Below are 16,524 nucleotides of genomic sequence, written 5' to 3'. Positions count from 1 at the left end.
TCTCTAGCTTATTGGTAGCTCACCGAAAGGCGCATGGGAGTGGGGGGCATGATGAGGGGTTCCCTACTTGCTAAGGATGTATGCATGGCTATGGTCACGTCTTGGGGAGGTTCACTCACGTAGCTGCTGAAATCTCAGCGAGTTACCACTGGTTGAGGAGTCTTTATAAAGGCCTCGTAGTGAATCCCTACCACTCACCTCGAAAGTGTTTAAGAGACTAGCTACCTCAAGCATCAAGGGATACACGACTTGTGGGTAAAGTGTGCCATCTCTGCAGAGTGTGAAACTGATATATCAGCTGTGCCCACGGTCAAAAGTGGCTCGGACCCTCACATGATTTATTTAATTGGAACTTATATTTTATTCAGTTGTTTAATGCTTTCAAGCTTATTTATTACTCAGTTACTTTAGTTTTTCATAATTATGGGCAATATTTCACCTCTGCTTAATAAATAGGTTATTTATTGTTCATTAAAATGCTTACCGACCCTTCAGCTAAGCCAAGCCGACCCTTCCCACCAGTGCAATCTTGCATTTAGGCCTCAAATATTTTATCTGTTCACATGCTTAGACTATCATGTTCTGCTTGTTTATGTTTAGGCCCTAGATTGTTCTGTTTTAGTCCTCCAACTATTCTCAATTTGCATAAATGTTGTAAATAGCTATTTAGACCAGCAGGTTTGGAAGTTAGCACCAATGTAATATGGATGCTATGATTACCGCAGTAATTGTACATTATGTGATCCGCAGATCTCACATTGGTTATGCAAATATTATTTTAGAACAATCTTTTCATGTGCTATTTATTTATTTGTATCTCTACAAATATGGCACTTGATTTATATTCTACATCATGTAGTAATATGCAAAATCAAAACTAAGGTATATGCATTTGAATTTTTGGAAAAAGGCAAGGTGATGGAGACTTAGGTATCGGCTGCAATAAATTCTTTCAGAACTTATTTGCCCTAAGACCATACTTTTACGCAGCAAGTTACTTGCCCATTACCGAGAGGTCTACATCTTATGATGTTTACCTACAAAGTGTATATCCAAAATATTCTATATAATAAAATTTATATAAAATATGACTATGAAGTTATTAATTCCCGCAAAAATACAAACAAAATAGTTACACTCACTATTCAGTTCTATATACCTTAAATTATATTGCAAGAATCATCTTGACTTCATTATTTTGCATAAATTTACACACCATATATTATTTAATTTACCGTAATCAATCCTATACATGATCTCTCATGTAAGAATATGGCTCATTTAGTCAATAATCATGTAAGAATATGGCTCATTTAGTCAATAAATTTTCGCTGAACTTGCACTTGGGTTATGGATGTAAACATCATGCTGTCAGTAAAAGGTTTTATTAATGCAATTAGTGAACTTAATCCAGAAGCTCTTGTTTTAGAAGCAGCAAGTTTACGACCATTCACTTTCTAAGGCACCATCTTCATTCTGATCTTAAGAATGAATATATGATGGAAGAAGACCCTTGAGTTTCACTCAAAGAGCGCTATAATCAGCAGCATGCTATGATTCTGCCAGAAGCAAGATGTGAATGGTCTATGCTCCGCCTTATGGATCTAGTGCAGAATATAATTCTGCAGTACATAAGATTTCTTCCAAGCTTCAATTCTGCAATCACCTATGGATGATGCAAAAAAGATTGAAAAGACTTTGTCCACATTTCTCCCTACAAATAGGCTATTACCGCCACCACAACTATGACAAGTATTCTGTCTTGACATACGAAAGCAAAATATGATGGACTCTTAACAAAGAATCATCAATTGTGCCCCGTGGGCACATCACCTTTGCCTGAAGTTCACTACAATAGTCAGAACACTCAAAAGAAATTTGGTGGAAATTTGGTGGCAAGAAATTCAAATAGAATTTCAAGGGGAAATGGAACAATAGCAGGCAGAATTACAAGGCAAGCAAAGATCATAATAAAGGAAAAATCACTCAAAAAGACAACTCTCAAGTTTGTCAAAGGTGTGGCTATCACAACCACAATATCAGGAGGTGCCACATTCCCAGGCATTTGGTTAAGCTATACCAGAAATCTATTGGTAAGCAAGTTCAACGGGACAAGTTTGAAGCTCACTTCACTACTCGACCTACTAACACCAGTTGCTCCAAAGATATTCCTACGGAACACAATGAAGATGTTCTTACAGAACATGACAATTGGAAGATCCCACCGCAGTTGGACAATTTATTCAGCACTGACGATATGCTCGTGAAATTCCAATCCAGCGACATATTTGGAGACACCAACTAGTCTCCATTACCCCAAAACCTAATTACCTAGCCATATTCATATAATATTATGTTGTAATTGTCATCGCAAGTATCATTAAGACATATGATACTAGATCAATAAACTATGTTTATATATAATCTATGAGTTAAATCTTTCATCTTCTTATGATTTACTCACTATAAATTATACTACGGGAACAATCCTAATGGAGGAAGAAACTTTTAGTGGACAGTTGCACCACTAATACAATACTTAGGAAAATTAAATATTTCCAAACTCTCACAACCATCGCTTGTTCGTGATATCATGATTGTGGGTTTAGGTCGAGCCACATTAATTCTCCCTATGGGTGCTCAACTAATAATTGAGGATGCACTCTTGTATCCCGATTCAACTCGTACCCCCATTGAGTTATGAAGATATCCGTCAAAATGGTTTCCATGTTGAAACACATAATGACAAAAAGGATGAATATCTATTCATCACTAAAAACGACGGATACATCAAGCAAGTGCTTGAGAAAATTCATTCAATATCATCAGGATTGTATTATACATACATCAAACCCGTACAACATTGTTGCATATAAGATAATTTTTTAAAATCTTGATGTCTTCAAGACTTGGCATGATCGTCTAGGTCATCCTGGAATTGGGATGATGCAAAAAAAAATTATTAGCAATTCACTTGGTCATTACATGAATACTTCAAAATTTCCCAAACCTTCAGATTTTGTGTGCACCACATGTACCACAGGGAAATTAATCTTAAGACTCTCTTATCTTCAGATCAAGGCTAAACCACTAACATGTGGTCCTATTCATCCATTAACTGGGCCATTTAGGTAGTTCATGGTACTTATCGATGCATCAACAAGATGGTCCCATGTTTGTTTATTATCCACAAGAAACCATGCTTTCGCAAGGTTCATTGCTCAAATTATCAAATTAAGAGCACATTATCTGGAAAATCCAATAAAATCCATCTGGATGGATAATGCTCCCGAGTTTTCCTCGAAATCCTTCAATGATTATTGTATGGCTCTAGGCATTAATGTGGAACATTCTGTACCTTATGTACATACAAAAAATGGATTAGCTGAATTTCTTATCAAGAGAGTAAAATTAATTGCAAGAATATTACTACAGAATTGTAAATTACCAACATCTTGTTCGGGTCATGCGGTCTTACACGCCACGGACTTGATTCAAATAAGACCTACTGCATATCATGCGGCTTCCCCGTTGCAGTTAGTATATGGAAATCAACCAAATATTTTCCATCTGCGAAAATTCGGTTGCGCTGTATAGGTACTGATTTCACCATCGCAGCGTACATAAATGGGCCCCCACCGAGAGAACATCACCGTCGCTATCCGAGTCACTCTTATACATTGCAACACTAGCACTTGCCCCCTTCTTCCTTTCTGGACAGTCCCTCCTCACATGTCCTAACTCCTTGCAATCATAGCACCGCACTTTTTTCTTCCCCTTCTCCTTGCTACGCTCACCTTTGACCAGCAACGCATCACCTTGAGGTCCATCCACTACACTGTTCTTTCTCCTTGTTCCCGAGCCAATAACACGCTGCAGTAATATCTCCAATTTTGATGCTTTCCTTGGCAAACGTCGAAGTCATGACCACATGCTCATAAGATGATAGAAGCGAACACAGAAGAATAATTGCCTTGTCTTCATCATCAACAACCACATCCAGTTGCTCCATATCCGTGACCATCTGACTGAAAACACTAATGTGCCATGCAAGATCCGACCCCTTCTGCATCTTCAGCCCATACAAATTCTGCTTTAGATACAGCTTGGTCGTCACAGTCTTTGACAAGAATTGACTTTCCAGCTTGTCCCAGATTCCCTTCGGTGTCTCAAGTCCTATAACATGGTGCATGACCTGATCAGCCAAGATTCCCTAGACACAGCCGTATTGTTGAGTTGCTAGTGTCTGCTTCTCCTTCCAATCATCATCCTCCATCTTCTCTGGCTTCTTCTCCTTCAGACCCGCCAGTTTCCCTATTACGCTAACAAATTCTTGACCCTTATCTGCCATAATCCGAAGTTGGACCCGTCAAACTTCATCACCTGAAATCTAGTTGCCGTCGATATGTTGTTCCTGCCGACTCGAGGTTTGACCCACCCTTTGTCGCCCGTAACGCCATCCGATCTGTCCGACTTGTCGACCGGCGCAACGGACAGATCCTCTCGCTCCTCGCCTTAGCTATATGAGCCTGCCAGATTGCCTGCCGAAGAGCCGCCCTCTGATTAACTGCTGAGATGCTATTTCCCTGACTGGCGCACTGAGTTACCTCGTACCGATCACCAAACACCCAAGCACACACTGCCACCGAAAAGCCTTGTGCACGCCCTGCTCTGCCTCCATGAGATGAGCCCATGCGTGCTGCCTACCTCTCCCGGTCTTCAGTCTAATTAATCTCCCTATGGCTTCTTTTATATCAAGTTTCCGAGACTGTCTCTAGCCATATCCGAGTTGGACTCCTCCCTGATCGCAGCCACGCACAAGGATCGGACACGTACCATGCCGCTGTCCGTTACGAATAAATCACGAGCTATGTTGACTAGCTGCCACGAGTCAAACCTACTTGCAGAATTTACGTGCTCTACAATTGTCTCCCCCCTCGAGCCGAAGCCACTGCCCTGATCGCATCGTCTTTAACAGCTACTATGTCTGATCTCCCTACTATTAACCCTAGATCCAATCTAACCAAGAGTCTTGATATTACTCGTTAGAGTGCGCAGCGAAAACCGATCCGGCTCGCTATACCCACGAGCCGGCACCCTGCCAGACCCCAAGAGTCCAACCGGAGCCCACAACAACCAAGGTATCAGGTTTAACTCAACCCACTATCAATTTTCGATGTGGAACTAAAGCTAACACATACGGCAAATTGAAGATTGTACACGCCATATATAGCATCAGATAGTAAGAGGAATTAATCTGACCTTAGCTTTTTCATAATATTAAGTGATCAAATAGAATGGATTTATATAAAATCACATGGTGCAGGACTCGGTGGAGAAACTTGCAACGCTTGTTCGCGGCAATATCTAAGCCACAAAAATCTTGGCCCCTGAATTCAGGCATAAATCTAATCCCCAACAAACACGCTTGACCTAGGACTACGAGAGGTTAACGCTTTCCGCCGGGGATTCGATCTTCCCTCCCAGCCGCCAGGCCAGCGGCTCGTGCACCACCGCGTTGGCCGCGCGCATCGTCTCCCTGGTCGACGCAAAGCCGTCCTCCTCCCTGTACATCAGGTGGGCGACCTTGCAAATGTTCCAGAACTCCTGCCGCACCGCCCGCGGCACAGCGCCGCTGTCCCTGACCACCAGCCTCATCAGCTCGCTCCTGGACGCCGCGACGGCGCTCCTCACCTCCGCCCTGGCCGCCTCGACGGAGCCGCCGTGGCGACGAGCCCGCAGCAGGACGCTGGTCGCCTTCCCTTGCTCCTCCTCCCGCTCGTACGTCCGGAGGTCGTTCAGGAGGCGGGCGCAGGTGGCGACGCGCCGCAACATCTCGCCGTACTCCCGGCTCCGGACCATCTCCTCGGTGAGCTCCGGCCCGATGAGGTAGAGCGACGTGAGGGCGATCGGGCCCAGCCCGAACGACGGCACCGTGACCGCCATGTACTCCTCCAAAGATGGCACGTGCCCTCTCAGCGTCCACTCCGCCTCGGCCATCATGGCTCTCGCCAGGTCTGCCCACTGCAAGCATCATGCATCAGCTTGGTCGATCGACCATGGATAGCTCACTAGCTAGCTGAAGCGATCTCGATCGAAAGAGACTTACGAGCTCGGCAATGTGGTGGATGACGCTGCGGTTCTGCACTGCCGCGGCCTTAGCTCCGAGCAGGTTGCTGGTGTGGTAGACGGCGCGGAAAACAATCTCCACGGTCTCGGAGCAGAAGTCAACTTCTTCGTGCGCGTCCCACCTGCAACCACAGATTTGGTTTTTTAGACAATCGAAAAGGTTTTCCGACTTCACATTCCTCGTCGAGAGGGGATCAGAACAATATTATTATATGCATTACATGCAGTAGCAACCACACCATGTTCTCGCAAAACGTTTAAAGTATAAATATATCGATGTTCTCGCAAGAAGTGGTGCATCAAGCTAGTGCAAGGTATGATTTAAGGTGCGTGTGAGTTTCAGTACTTTTCGATGAGCGTGACGAGGTTCTCCATCTCTTCCTTTGATCCCCCGACGTCGAACAGGTCATCGACTATGGTCACCAGGATGAGTTCCATGGCATAGGCAAGGCGAGCCTCGGATAGCTCAGAGGGGAACATGGTGGAAGCAGGTGGCAACAGGCAGACCAGCGGCATCAGTCTTGCAAACTCCAGCTCGTCCAGTCTCATCACTTTCACCCAGCTGTTCAGACGTTAGAGAGAGAGAGGAGTTTTAGTTCTGTTCCAGGAAATAGAATGGAGTTTTCTTAGTCTTGAATCAATGATATGTTATGGACCTATTGAGGCTCTGAAGCTCTTGTTGGTACAAAGCCTGACAGGAATGGAACCCATCAGCTGCCAGCGCGACCATTCCTTCGTCTATCTGACAAGCGCTGATCGGACGGATCAAAAAGTTCAGAATTTTGGTAGATCTACTGAAAAGCCAGAATATGCAGCATCTCTAGCGACTCAAGGACCTCACCGGTATGCTGATTTTAGCATCTGGAAGCCCCCTATCTTAGACTGTTCAATGTTCCTCCTGTGCTCCAGTCGGTCTACGGTGCCGTAGGAGGGAAATTTGAGCACATGTTCCACCTGCAAGGAAAAGGAATAATATGCACATGAAATGCACTGTCAATTATTGATTAAAAACAAAAGGCATTATGTTTTGTATAACGGTGGAAACTACCTCTCCGGGGTCTACAGATCTCGATATCTTGTTGGAACACAGCTGTTCCTTCAGAAGTTTAGCTGACCAAGAGCCAATGCTTTCCAGGACCGGCTCCTCCTCAAAGATCTGAACATGTGATGCTTTGTACAGTTCTTGTAATGCTTCACTATCATTTAGATACCCTTGGACGGAATCGTAGAAGCTGGATTCTTCGCTGAATTGGGCCAACCCATCTGCATCACAACACTTTTCAGGCTGGTAAGTGAAAATGCTCCAAGTGTCACCAAAGACCAAGCAAAACACTGGAACTTTTGATCTGCCTCGCTTACCAGACGCAACATCGTATCCGTGCAAACGCAGGAGGCGGAACGCCATTGCGCACGTCGCCATGTCCTGCGTTATCTCCTCATCCTTGGCCAGCCAGGAGCTGCAAGTTTTGGATTGCAGCCAAGATTTATATAATAAGCAAGTAGCAAACAGAAGCTGAGCAGGTTTCGTCATCACACAAACTAGTAATTTCTACCTGTATATCGTGTCAAGTATGCTGTCTATTTCACCGGAAAATCCCAGAGAGATCCCCATCTTTTCCAACGTGTCCACCATGCGAAGCCGGGAGTACGCGTTCCGCGGATACACAGTCGGCACTGCAAATGGCCATTAGCACATGTTAGAAACCTAGCTCGACCTGTACTGTCCTTAATTTTGCCATCCTTTGATTTCTTGGATGGGAGTATAGTACACGTTCTGCACTCCACACCTGAGCTGCCGAACCTGCTGATGAGGGAATCCAGGTAGTCGAGTGCTCTCCCGTTGTAGTTGTGGATCGCAGCTGCGGCCGTTGTTGCCGGTGAGTTGAACAACGATCCGTTCTTCCTCTGGTACTCCATCGCCTGGTCCCAGTCTAGCAGGTTCCCCAAGCCTTCTGCTACGTAGGCCATGAAAGCTCTACTTCCAGAAGAACCCATGCTGTTGACCGAGATCGATATATAAATGGGCAAATGAGCATTCAGAATAAACGAACGGAATCACATGCATGCAACACGGTGCGTGAGATCGACAAACCTTTTCAGCTCCGTGTCACGCAGCCGGAGGATGGCGTCGACGTCGGCAGGGGCCAGTGGGATCTCCAGCCCCATGCCGATGCCGTGCGCGAGCATGCCGGGGAAGATGACGTTGAACCCTGCCGGAGTGTCGCTTCTGTCGTCCGTCACGAAGGACGCGTTGTGCCCGATGAAGCGGAGCCCTGCGTGTCAAGGCATCCGGGGCATGACATGAGAACGACGCGATTAAGCCGAACACCACCGACGATGGCCGGCAGCAGGAATGGACGCGACGAACCTTTGCCGACGTGCTCGTCGCCGACGCCCCACGTCCGGAGCGCGAGGACGCACGCCATCGTCGACGAGAGCGCGTCCTTGACGAGTAGCGACCACGGGTCGCCGCTGCCCGGCGCCGGCCCCCACGAGCCGTCGCCGCGCTGGTTCCGCAGGATCCAGTCCACGCACTGCGGGAAGCGCGACGCCTGAGGGGACCCCGGCGCCGGCACCATGGCGACCCACGCCGTGTCGTACGACGACGGCGGCGGCGGCGGCCCGGCGTTCAGGAGCTGCTCCCTGATCCTGTCCTCCACCGGCTTCTCCCCTCTCCTAACGCTGCTGCTGCTGCTACGGGCAGCAAGAACGGCCCGTCGCGTTCGTGTTGGCAGGAACAGCAGACCTGGCCTGTGGCCAAGAAGAATGGAGGATTGGTGCCCAAGGAGGAGGAGGGGTTCATGGGGTGATGATGGCCTCAGCGACGCCATAACCACAGCTAGCTCTCGCGACGAGTTTATCAGACTAATTAAAGACCTGCTGCTCCGGCAATAAGCTGCTGATCGGGGTCGGTTTTATAAACCTACATGAAAATTGGCAACTTTGTTGTCTTGCGAACCTAATATGAAATTAAAACCGAAAATTTCTCACGCTCATCATCACTGTACGTGTGACTTTGCTTGCTTCAGCTGTCAAAGGAGGTCCAACAGTCACATCAAGCGTGTGAACTACAACTACAAGTAACATCTGGCCAAAATAACCACGACGGTCAGATCCCGTGCCATCTACAAGTCTTCTTTCAGACGACATGTGCTTGGAATGCGCGTGTCGTCACCACATGCGGCCAAAATGATTAATAATTTAGAACGGAGGAGGTAGCTGTAAGGATAAATTAATTAAAGGATAAATCAATTAAATCAACAACTTGGCGCCGGTTAGATTTCAATCCAATCTAAAAAAGTACTAGTTTTACGTACATGGTACATGATATTTGCTATGTTTATTTATTATCAGCATAAGAGGGTAAAACTAGTACTTTTTACTGATATCAAGTTATTTTGACTAGTCATCGTAGAAATCGTGATCGAGCGATGGGACTTCCAGGAATCGTTTTCACTTTTGACTGGGGAGACAGACCTCCGCTCTGTCTGGCACGTACGTTGCTTCCATTCAGCGCTGTCGTTGAGAGACGCTTAGCCTGGCCGAGCGCTGCAAGTCGTGATGCATACCAGAAATAGTCTAAGGTACCATTGGTTGTTCTTTCTCGCACTACGAGTGGTCTTGAGCTAGCTCATTGCAGGTCTCTAAGCATAGGGGCCAAGAACTTTCTAACCTTCCTGTGAGCGCAGCAATGCAGCAGCAGCTGACGTGGGGATGCTAAATTATTTTTTTCTGAACAAGGAATGTCTATTTCCTCGTAGTAAGAGCATTTTTCTTTAACTAACCCAAACTTAGTAGGCTAGGCCACACTTTTCAGAAGCACAATAGCACTAGCATTCCGCCAGTACTTGCAAAAGTTCATTTTAATTTTCGGTAACTTCTAAAGGACATTTTGAAAAGTCCACGGGGCCATATCCTAGGTTATTTGATTACGTGGCCTCTGTAGCACTCCTCAAGTGCTAGGTTCGACTCCCGGTGGGAACGAATTTCAGACTAGGATTAAAAAAGTTTTCTCGCCTGCCTACACGCCAAAGCATATGGAAGTGGATCGGTCCCGTATCAACCCGCTCTCACACGGGGAATCGGTTCGGTTAGGGCTACGGTCCCTGTGTAAGTGTGGGGTAGGGGTTCGAAGATTTTCTTAGTGTGCGTGAGAAGACCGCTCGCAGGCCGAGTTTTTTTATATCCTAGGTTAGTTTGCAAAAAGCCCTTTGGCTTAGGAATAATTGCAACCAACGTAAAAAGGAGAAGTCATAGGCTGGTATTTCAATCCATAATTCATATTCCTTTAGTCTAGCAATCATCACACATAGACCCTAAACGATAAGAATTACTTTTTCTAATTACATGGGCACATTTCAGTTAATATAATTTAACACATAAACCTCCAACATGTGACAATAATTATCTGTCCGTATTTGTATTATGTGCACTTCCTCTATGATTCACACACATGAACTATACATATTCATATGTTCGTTTTGTGTAGGGTAGCAAGGCACGGGTATATGATTCACTTCTTCCCCTCAGTATACTCTGCATTCTCTAACATGTGCTGCTCATTAGCAAAAATTGAATCCTAAATATTTACTAATACCTTCAAAAAGGCTAGGTATGATCTTCTAGATATAATTTCTAGTTTACTACACACATCAAAGTGTTGGATAGTACAGCTTTTGTCACTACAGAATCCAGAAATAACTACAGTAGCGTGTTTTGGCCTGTATATTATGCTCTCCAGTGTAATGACATATGATACATAGCTCCTATCTCAAACCAGAAGAAAAATGCAGCATATGTGCACTTGAAAAGCCGTTACAGACTTCAGCATAATCTGCTTGAAGTTTGGGAAACCCCATGTTGCCTTAGTACTCTGCTACCATGGCGAAGTTCTTAGTTGGGTTCTCATGAAACTACCAACCTCTGAGTAAGTCCAGTATGACTTCTTCCAAGAGGTCCCCATGCAACATCCTGGCTATCTGCTTCCCCACCATATTGATGTCGTTGCCTACTTCCAGCCAGTTTGTATCAAGAACCATCTCATCGGGATGCCCTGTGACACAATCTTCCCGCTGCCTAACAATTGTCTGCCAAACCTTCTCAACAGGCCCTTCTAGGCCCCAAAGAGGCACACAGTGTCTACTTGGCTGCACCCATGGGTGCATATCAACGCATGGTGCAAGGATCTCAGAAAGGATTGAATTCACAAGGTCAAACAAAAGCCTCCTCTCAGGCTTTGCCCATGTGGCGATTTTGTTGTACTTCCTCTCAAGCCTTTCAAAGACATGAGGGCCAACAGGGCAACCAGGCGAGTACCATGACTTGCAGATGAGCTGCCAGTCAGCAACTATGATACCAGAGCATATGAGTATGTCAAGGAGATATGAGAAGTCCCTGTCTTCCTCCACCTGAAATGCTTCCAAGGATTGGTAAGCAGAATGGTCTTCATCATCACTAGACATGGAAACTTCAGGTTCATCATGATTTTGATGGCTATCTCCTTGTTTCTCTACACCAAAGGAAAAGAGAGAAGCTTCTGTTAAGAAAACTATGAAGCTGAAAATTTCTAAAGAATTGGTTTGAGGACCTTTGTCAACGTACTTCTACTTGCGAATCCATTTTAAGAATGTTTCATTTTAGTGTCAGTTTACAGATTGGGACGTAAACAAGCACTATCTAAATATTCTAGTTACCTACAATGATAGGCTAAGGTGCAAACAATTACAACCTTCGATTCAGAAACTATTTCACCTTAGAAGTACACATGAGTTCAGTGCAGCCTTTTCCTTTATTTTACTGGGAAAGGTTAAGTTTGTCTCACTTACTAGTCATCTCTTGCAAATCATAGTTGAAACATCCTGAAAAACAACTATCTTCATCAGTTGGAGGCTCAAGGATAGACACTGGGCTGGGTTGCTCAACCTCTTTTAAGCCTTTACAAGACTTTGAACCATCAGTATCATCCGAAACAGATATTGATTCATAATCATGACCATGGAAAGGCAATCTTGTCACCTAAAACACACAAAGAAACAATTGGATGAGTATACAGCGGATACTTCAAATTTAACATGAGTACAATAAACAATGGACTAATACAACCTAAAATAGGTCATCTTTTATGTTTAAGGTTCCAAACATATCAATAGGTCAGAACTGCACATGCCCTCGCAAAAAACACTACCAACTACTTTTCAACATAAAAAAAAAACAAAGCAAAAAAAGGCATCTTACTACTTTTGTATTGTACACATCAGCTTCAGAACTAATAAAAGAGCAAAGCATGAAAACTTATTACCTCTAAAAACCTATCAGAACATTAAACATATCTACAGACTGAAAACTGTAAGATTTGCATGTGAATATATAGTAGATGATTTTAATTTCTAATGGTAACCATAACTCAGTGAGCATACAAGTAAACTATCCTCAGTTATACTCCTTTCTTTTTGGTTAATTAAATTCATGGACGCAAGGACACATACCCGTTGTTTCCTAGAAAACCGCAAGTTGAACCCTGAAGCTTCAGATTCTGCTGGTTGTTGCACTAAATCTTCATCAGTTGTGAACAATACTTTCTCATTTGAGCAATCAGGACTTGAAAAGTTGTCTGCCATCAGATTTTGGAAACAGGAAGCATTCCTCAAGTTAGCATCACCGCCATTGCCAATTTCCTTCCGCAGTCTTGGTTTACCCTGGAAAGAATCAAACTGACATTTGCCATTGTTGTAACTATTAGATATATTTGGATTACTTTTAACCTGAGAGGAGCCTTCCAAGCAAGAATTCCTGTCCATTGAGCTTTGGACAGACAGCAGAGGTGCATGCTTTGGTAAAACTATAAAGCATCCATCCTTGCTATGACCATTGTCATGGTCAATCTTATTGCGTCGAAGCGGAGCATGTGAGTTCGAATTTAGCTTCAGTCTTTCAGAATCAGATAAAGCAAACATTTCAGCAAGAGTTTTCGAACCGGCAGCTGATTCTGCATGCCGGCGTAATTTTGACAGTGTGCTGTTTGATGATGACCTGTTAGTTTGCCTAAAGTTATCATTACCACAAGAATACCTCTGAGATGATCCAGAACAACTTGCATCAGTATTGCCAAACTGATGAAATGATGCTTCCTGTCCAATTTGCAGTGGATCAATGGAGTCACTAGGCAAGAATCTTTCTTTTCTAATTCTAGGCACATTAATATCTTCAGTACCTAACAGATGTTGCTGAACTCTTCCGTTCTCCATTACAAGATACTCAGATTGCTTATGTTTCATGCCTCTCCTGCAGTTCTTATTAACAGGAGAAAGGTATGGAATGGAAAAAACGTTTTCTGGATCATGGCCTTTTTCCAAGCATGGCTCCAAAACAACAATGCTGTTGAAATCTTCATTTTTTGCTCTTGATAAAAGTCTAAGATTGCTGAGCGAAGAATTGGCTAAACCCACAGGGTACGTCCTGCAAACACTTGATGTATCTTTCTCATACTGATAATTTGCACAATAGTTCATATCATGAGGGCGCTTCTCAAATAAAGGATTATTTATTTCTACTGAGTTCAAGCAACCCAAGCCATCTGTGCACTCTACATGGCAATCATGTGTATCATCTCTATGGAGAGTTTTTGATGGCATAAGCTTTTTTAATCTTAGCGCCCTTTGTTTCAAGCTTGGCAAGCCCTTTGGGAAATGATGAGACCTCTCTCTATTGACAGCCTCTGGTGGCTCCTCTGACACTTCAAAGACATCCTTAAATTCTTGAGGCCGACTATGCACTGCACTAGAAGGTGGTAGAACCTCAATTCCCATAAGTTTTGCAATCACACTGGGTGATGAACGCCTTTGCTCTAGTTCATTAAATACATCCTTTCCAACAAGTACTTTTGTTTGACAGCTGCTAGTTCTTCGTGGCCTGCACTCCTTGTATCTGGTGCCAAGCTACACATTTGATTAAAAAATTTGACAAGCACAGATTTGTCAGTGCTTAAGTTTTGAAAAATACAGGTATTGAAACCACTACGAGTGTAATTAAAAGCAGCAAACAACTCACTGAAATTTGTTCCATCTTGAAGTATCAGTATATTGAGGACCAACTTTGATTAAAGATTGCTACATCAGCCGAAGGAAGAGCTTGGCGCCTGCATATATAATGGAAAAATCTGTTATGTCTTGAAAAACATATGCTGATGAAAAGATATAAAGAATACACACAAGATGGAGAGGAAGACTTAACACAGAGGAGTCATTATCAGTTATTTTAGTACAACATAACTCAATCATCTAAGTTGGTGATTAAACTGGCATAAAAACTGACACTAGTCCTGCTGCTGTTATTTGGTTAATGATTTAGAAAAGTTCCATCTCTAGCAGTCTCCCTTTCCCTAATAAACTGTTAATATTGGGAAAAATATATGCTCCAACAGTTCCCCAATACCTCTACCTTTCCCCAATAATTATTGGGTTATCCTAATATTTCACCCCAACTCCCCTCAAATAAAGGGAGAATTTTGACTCTCCCAATATGTTAGTTGTATTGGGATGAGATTATTGGGGAATTGTAAAGGCATCTCCCCCAATAACTCATGAAAGTGGTATTGGGATATCCCAATAATCTGTTATTGGCAGATGTTTATTGGGGAACTGCTGGAAATGCTCTTCGGTCCTACCCCGGAAGATAAACACAGAGGTCACCTGTCAGGCTACGATATTTTTACAGAGAAAGAAGCCTTTATCCCCCAAGTGCTTCACTGTAAACAAAATATCCCACCCCTACTCACCACGAAAATTTAGATCCAAAACAGATCAATAAACCTCTTCGTCCTCCGGTCCTCCCTAACCATTTGACTCCATATCTAGATTGATGAGCTAAGCATGACGGCGAAGACATGCCCAAGAACTCCAAAACAACACCCCCTCCCTCACATCCAGTTTCGCTAGGTGAATGACCCCAGCACTAGGCTTTACTGAATGGAATGGAACGGATGGCTGGCTAGGAAACCAAGCATTCTGAGGAATAGAGGTTGGTAGATCTTCATCAGATGGTAGGTACGCAGTTTCTGGTCCAGCACAATTTAACCAAACTATACCGCAGGGGAAGAAATTAAACTGATGCCAGCAACAACATTAACTCCAGGAGGCACTCCACATTTCAGCGTTTTTAATGCCACATTCTCAGAAAGGGGCATCAGAAAGCGGAGAAAAGAAAAAAGGCATGAACCCTGCATAAAGGGAGAAATAAAGCGGTAATTGTACCTTTTTGGGCGCAGGATTCCGATGTCCCTTTCCACCAAATCCGTTCCCAATGCACGCCGTGCACGACGAATACCACCACCTGAGGAACAAGATTAAGCTTGAGCCACACTCTCTAAGCAGACATCAAACCAGCATTTACAAGAGGAGCTCCCACCTCACGGCCCGCCCTGATCTGGGCCGCTCCGGAGCCAACGTCGGGCCGCGGAAACCCGGCCGGACGCTGAGGAACCCCCGCCTCCGAGCTCCGGCAGGCCCCTCCAGTCCGCTCGAGGAGCAGCCGAAGCGAAACCGGCACCGAATCAGCCAACCGCCGCCGCTCCCAGAGAAAACAGCGACGAGCAGCGCCGGTCCGAGCCCGTACTCGGCGGGGACGCGCAATGCGGCCGAGATCCCCGGCGGCCCGGCGGCGGCGCGGCTGTGACCACCCCCTCTCCAAAACTTTTCAACCTTTTATTATTGGAGTGGGTACCTGCTGGATGGATGGATTCGGGAGGGAAGAGGAAGGTGGGGAGGGAGGAGGAGGAACAAGACGGGCGCAGAGCACAGCAACGGCCCGGGGACCCCAGGCCCCAGTAGGCCAACTCGCCGGGCCCACCTCGCCGCCCACCTCCAATCCACCCGCGCGCCGTCCCTGCGCACTGGGGCCCAGGGCGGGCCGAACCCACCGCTCAGCGGGAGGTGGCGGGCCGCGCGGCGGTGCGCGAGGTGACCCCGCGCCCGTTGCACGTTGGCGGAGTTAATCGGCGGCGTTAGCTGAACTGATTAAATGCGGGCTCCGTCCTCCCCGTACGCCCACCCGCGCCGCGTACACAGATCGCTGTCAATCCCGCTGACGCCCAGGGCCCGCCGGCCGTGCGCCGCTCACAGGACGCCACGTGCGCACCGCGCGGGGCGGTCCGTGTGCGCGTAGCTTTTCAAGCTGCGTGTAGTAATGAAAATAGACACGCTTGCTTTGCTTGGGCTTAGGCATGAATGTGTCAGTGAGAGAGTGGGATAGTGTCAGTCAGTGGGCGCGTGTTCGGACCAGCTCAGTTTTGCTTGTCCGATTACCTTAATGGCGCCCCGTCAGCGTCCAGGTGGACCCGCGCGCGGCAAGTGGATCGCGGCGGCACATGGGGGTGGCTGCTGCGAGAGAGACGGGTGTTGC

General features: G+C 45.5%; 2 protein-coding genes across 3 annotated transcripts; both read right to left on the bottom strand.

The window, feature by feature from the left end:
• Positions 1–5,411: 5,411 nt before the first annotated feature.
• LOC112887158 (ent-kaur-16-ene synthase, chloroplastic-like) lies at positions 5,412–8,994 on the bottom strand. The gene is made up of 11 exons (XM_025953260.1): positions 8,498–8,994; positions 8,222–8,402; positions 7,917–8,125; positions 7,683–7,803; positions 7,489–7,586; positions 7,178–7,392; positions 6,971–7,083; positions 6,786–6,881; positions 6,476–6,691; positions 6,110–6,251; positions 5,412–6,024 (listed from the first exon to the last, which is right to left on the bottom strand). Exons 1-11 carry the CDS (start codon positions 8,958–8,960, stop codon positions 5,440–5,442), a joined length of 2,439 nt encoding a protein of 812 aa, XP_025809045.1. The 5' UTR covers positions 8,961–8,994; the 3' UTR covers positions 5,412–5,439.
• A 1,758-nt stretch (positions 8,995–10,752) lies between these two features.
• LOC112886505 lies at positions 10,753–15,871 on the bottom strand. Of its 2 annotated transcripts, XM_025952422.1 has the most exons (7): positions 15,532–15,871; positions 15,378–15,456; positions 14,176–14,263; positions 12,891–14,063; positions 12,615–12,824; positions 11,955–12,144; positions 10,753–11,638 (listed from the first exon to the last, which is right to left on the bottom strand). In XM_025952422.1, exons 3-7 carry the CDS (start codon positions 14,188–14,190, stop codon positions 11,043–11,045), a joined length of 2,184 nt encoding a protein of 727 aa, XP_025808207.1. In that variant the 5' UTR covers positions 14,191–14,263; positions 15,378–15,456; positions 15,532–15,871; the 3' UTR covers positions 10,753–11,042. The 2 variants fall into 2 exon arrangements, with proteins under 2 accessions (XP_025808207.1, XP_025808206.1); XM_025952421.1 differs by having other exon boundaries at positions 12,615–14,063.
• Between the last annotated feature and the right edge of the window lie 653 nt (positions 15,872–16,524).

Source organism: Panicum hallii, chromosome 3 (assembly GCF_002211085.1).
Source record: "Panicum hallii strain FIL2 chromosome 3, PHallii_v3.1, whole genome shotgun sequence".
NCBI lineage: Eukaryota > Viridiplantae > Streptophyta > Magnoliopsida > Poales > Poaceae > Panicum > Panicum hallii.
This window is presented reverse-complemented; position numbering and strand designations above follow the sequence as displayed.